General features: G+C 48.0%; 1 protein-coding gene across 1 annotated transcript; it reads left to right on the top strand.

The window, feature by feature from the left end:
- Positions 1–1,846: 1,846 nt before the first annotated feature.
- Positions 1,847–3,294, top strand: LOC118848260 (solute carrier family 25 member 39-like). Its single transcript, XM_036757084.1, is given in 2 exon segments — positions 1,847–1,922; positions 1,925–3,294. Coding segments are annotated over 2 exon segments (1,167 nt in total). The 3' UTR covers positions 3,016–3,294.
- The last annotated feature ends 275 nt before the right edge of the window (positions 3,295–3,569 follow it).

Raw genomic sequence — 3,569 nt, 5'->3', positions numbered from 1 at the left:
TCAGGGACTGTCTTGGTTTTCTACTTGCACCCCCAGTGCTTAGCACATAGTAGGCACTTAATAATGCTTCACTCATTCAAAGACTGCAGAGAGGACAAGAGTGATGAGGCCTGAGAAAAGGCCATTGTATTTGTTGATTAAGAGGTCATTGGCAGCTTTGGAGAGAACAGTTTCAGTTCAATGATGAGGCCAGAAGCCAGAAAGTAGAGAGTTAAGAACAGAGTGAGAGGAAAGGAAGTGGAGGCATTGCTGGAAGAAGGCCTTCTCAGATCTAATGCAGCACAGAGCCCTGCCTCCATGGTGCTGTCTGTCGGCTTGTCTGGCTGTGTCTTGAGGCCCAGGAAGCTTCTGTAGCCTAGAATGCTGCCCCACATTGGATGCTTCTCAAGGCTTGAGTAAACCTGGAGCAAAGATCTCCATGGCACTGGAAGGAGGGAAAGGGAAATGGGTATTGGGTTGTATTTTGTGGTGAGACCCTGGGTTGGTTCCTGGGGTCAGCTAGTGCAGCCTCAGTGTTGGCAGCCTAGAGGGCCATGGGGAGGGGGGCTAAGGGAGCTCTAGGTAGTTATCATTTCATGGATTTTTTTTTCAGTTTTTTGGATTTACCTTTTTTTGGTCCTAGACCATGGAGAAAGTGGAAGTTACTTTGTTTTTGATGCACAGTTTCTGTTTTGGAGCACTTTCAGAGGTTGTGGAGATCAGAGACAATGTCCAGTCCTCTCTCTGGTTTGTCATCTGACCTCATAATTTCCTTTAAGACCTGGTTGATTAAGAATGTTTTCCTGTCCACAGTTGTGAAAAATAATAACCGTTGATTCACTGTGAATTCTTTTACGGTGTCATTTTAAAATATATTTGGATCACTGATCCATTTGGAAATAATTGTAGTATACAGAATGGATACAGTCTTGTCTCCATTCATCACCAAATTGTTATCCACTTTTTGCAATAGATTTTGTTGAATAATGAATTCTTTTCCCATTGTTTTTCCCCCTTTTTATATAGATTCATCATTCAGAGACCTCAGAGGTCATCTAGTCCAATTCTCCCAGTTAGAAGATAAAGAAACAGAGCAGCTAGGTGAGTCTTGTAAAGTCATAGAGATAGTTGATGGCAGTGCCCAGACTTGGATTCAGGTCCTATGGGTCCAAACCCAGAGCTCCTTCCATTGCTGCCCCTCATCTAGTGGACTGTCAATCCTAAAGGCACCTGGGGAGCACAGTGGGGGAGGGTCCTGGCCTTGGAGTGTCGAAGAACTGGTTTCACTTCAGTGTTACCAACTTTGTGACCCTGGGCAAGTCACTTTCTCTCAGCCTGGGTTTCCTCCTCTGAGAAATGGGTTTAATAAGAGCACCTACCTCTTCTTGTGAGGCTTCTTGTGAGGACCAAATGATAGAACTGCATTTTGTAAACCTTCAAGGGCTGTATAAATGCTAGCTGTTGTCATAGCAATAATTATCATACCACTGCAATAGATATGTGTGTGTATATATATATGTACATATATATATATATGTTTAGTCCTAAATCTTTTTTAATCTATTCCAATTATTTACTCATATAATTTTTAAAGCAGCTATGTGGCCTAATGATTGTCTAGAGTCCTCAACCTGGAAACAGGAAGACCTGAGTTCAAATCCTGCTTCAGACACTCAGGCACTCTTCTGGGCTGCTATTGATTCTGTATCATCAGGCTTCTGAAGACAGTCTAAACTTCTTTTTATAACATTGGATTGTGAAGAAGTTAAAGTTTTCCCCTTTTCCCTTTTCTGTTTTAAATTTTATTTAAAGGTAACTCAGAATATTGACTCTTCAACTCGGGCTCCTCTTTCGAAAGCGCCGGGCGATGGGCCCGCTGCCCGGGGAGGGCCAGGATGGGCTCTGGAGGACCCCCATTGCCCCCGGGACCCGACGCTTCACCACTGTCCACCCACGCGTGAAGCGGCGGGCTGTGTGATGGCAGAGAAGGCACCTGGGGGCATCAGCCCCCTGCAGCAGATGGTGGCGTCGGGCACAGGGGCCCTCGTTACCTCCATTTTCATGACCCCGCTGGATGTGGTGAAGGTCCGACTGCAGTCCCAGCGCCCTTCTCCCACCAGCGGGCTGGTGCAGTCCCAGGGATCCTGGAGCATCCCCTATACTAAATGGAAGTGTATGCTCTACTGCAATGGCATTCTCGAGCCCCTGTATCTATGTCAGAATGGTTCTCGTTGTGCCGTCTGGTACCAGCATCCCACCTACTTCACAGGCACCATGGATGCCTTTGTGAAGATTACTCGGCACGAGGGTGCTAGGACTCTGTGGAGTGGCCTCCCTGCAACTTTGGTGATGACAGTGCCTGCCACCGCCATTTATTTTACCACCTATGACCAGCTCAAGGGTTTCTTATGTAGCCGAGCTGTGACTTCTGACCTCTATGCACCCATGGTGGCAGGAGCTATGGCCCGACTGGGCACTGTGACTGTGATCAGTCCCCTGGAGCTGGTGAGAACAAAGCTTCAGGCCCAGCATCTGTCCTACCGTGAACTTGGGGCCTGTGTCAGGGCAGCCGTGTCCCAGGGTGGCTGGCGCTCTCTGTGGCTTGGCTGGGGTGCCACTGCACTGAGGGATGTGCCTTTTTCAGCCCTGTACTGGTTTAACTATGAGTTAGTGAAGACATGGCTATGTAAGATGGCAGCCAAGGACCGGACTTCAGTCAGTATCAGCTTTGTGGCTGGAGCTTTCTCAGGAACAGTGGCTGCTGTACTCACACTGCCTTTTGACGTGGTGAAAACTCAGCGTCAGATGGAGTTGGGAAGTGTGGGAGCCTTGAGAGTGACATCCCCACGTTCCCCTTCCACCTGGCTGCTGCTCCGACGAATTCAAACTGAGTCTGGGGCCAGAGGACTCTTTGCAGGCTTCCTCCCACGGATCATCAAAGCAGCCCCCTCCTGTGCCATCATGATCAGCACCTACGAATTTAGCAAAAATTTTTTCCAGAGACTGAACCTAGAAAAATGCCCTCGGGGTCCCTGAGGGGAGAGTGGGAGAGAGAGATGGAAGACACCAACCTCCAAGATCTCCTGAGGAGACCAGCTCTGGCCCACAGCAGGAAGAGGGGACTTAGACACACTTTCCTTATCGTGGGGGCTGTGGAGCACAGTGTCGCCCTCTGTGCTGTATAGCCGAGGGTGAGATGACTCTCCACCTTCCCTCCCACCTGATAATACTGGGGCACCATGGAGGGAACAAAACTCCCCTCTCTTTCCATATTTTCTCCCCACTTTCCTACAGACCAAATGCCCCCAGCTCTTGATTCACCGCCCTTTCCTTCCTTAGAAATCAAATTTGCTGTTGTCCCTTTGTTTTTCCCCTGGACATCTATCTCAGCCCCTGGTCCTGCTTTGTCTCCGTCTCCCTCTTGTTGAAACCTTTAGATCCAAAGATGATGCTTTGCTGTAAAAAAAAAAAAAAAAAAAAAAAAGAATATTGACTCTTCTAGACAACATCTCATCATCTTGAGGGGATCAAAGATAAATACTTACTGAGCAGCTACTGTGTGCGTAGGTTTGTGACATCCAGTATATTCC

The sequence above is a fragment of the Trichosurus vulpecula genome, chromosome 4, assembly GCF_011100635.1.
Source record: "Trichosurus vulpecula isolate mTriVul1 chromosome 4, mTriVul1.pri, whole genome shotgun sequence".
NCBI lineage: Eukaryota > Metazoa > Chordata > Mammalia > Diprotodontia > Phalangeridae > Trichosurus > Trichosurus vulpecula.
The sequence above is the reverse complement of the archived record's forward strand: the minus strand, read 5'-3'. Positions and strand labels throughout refer to the sequence as shown.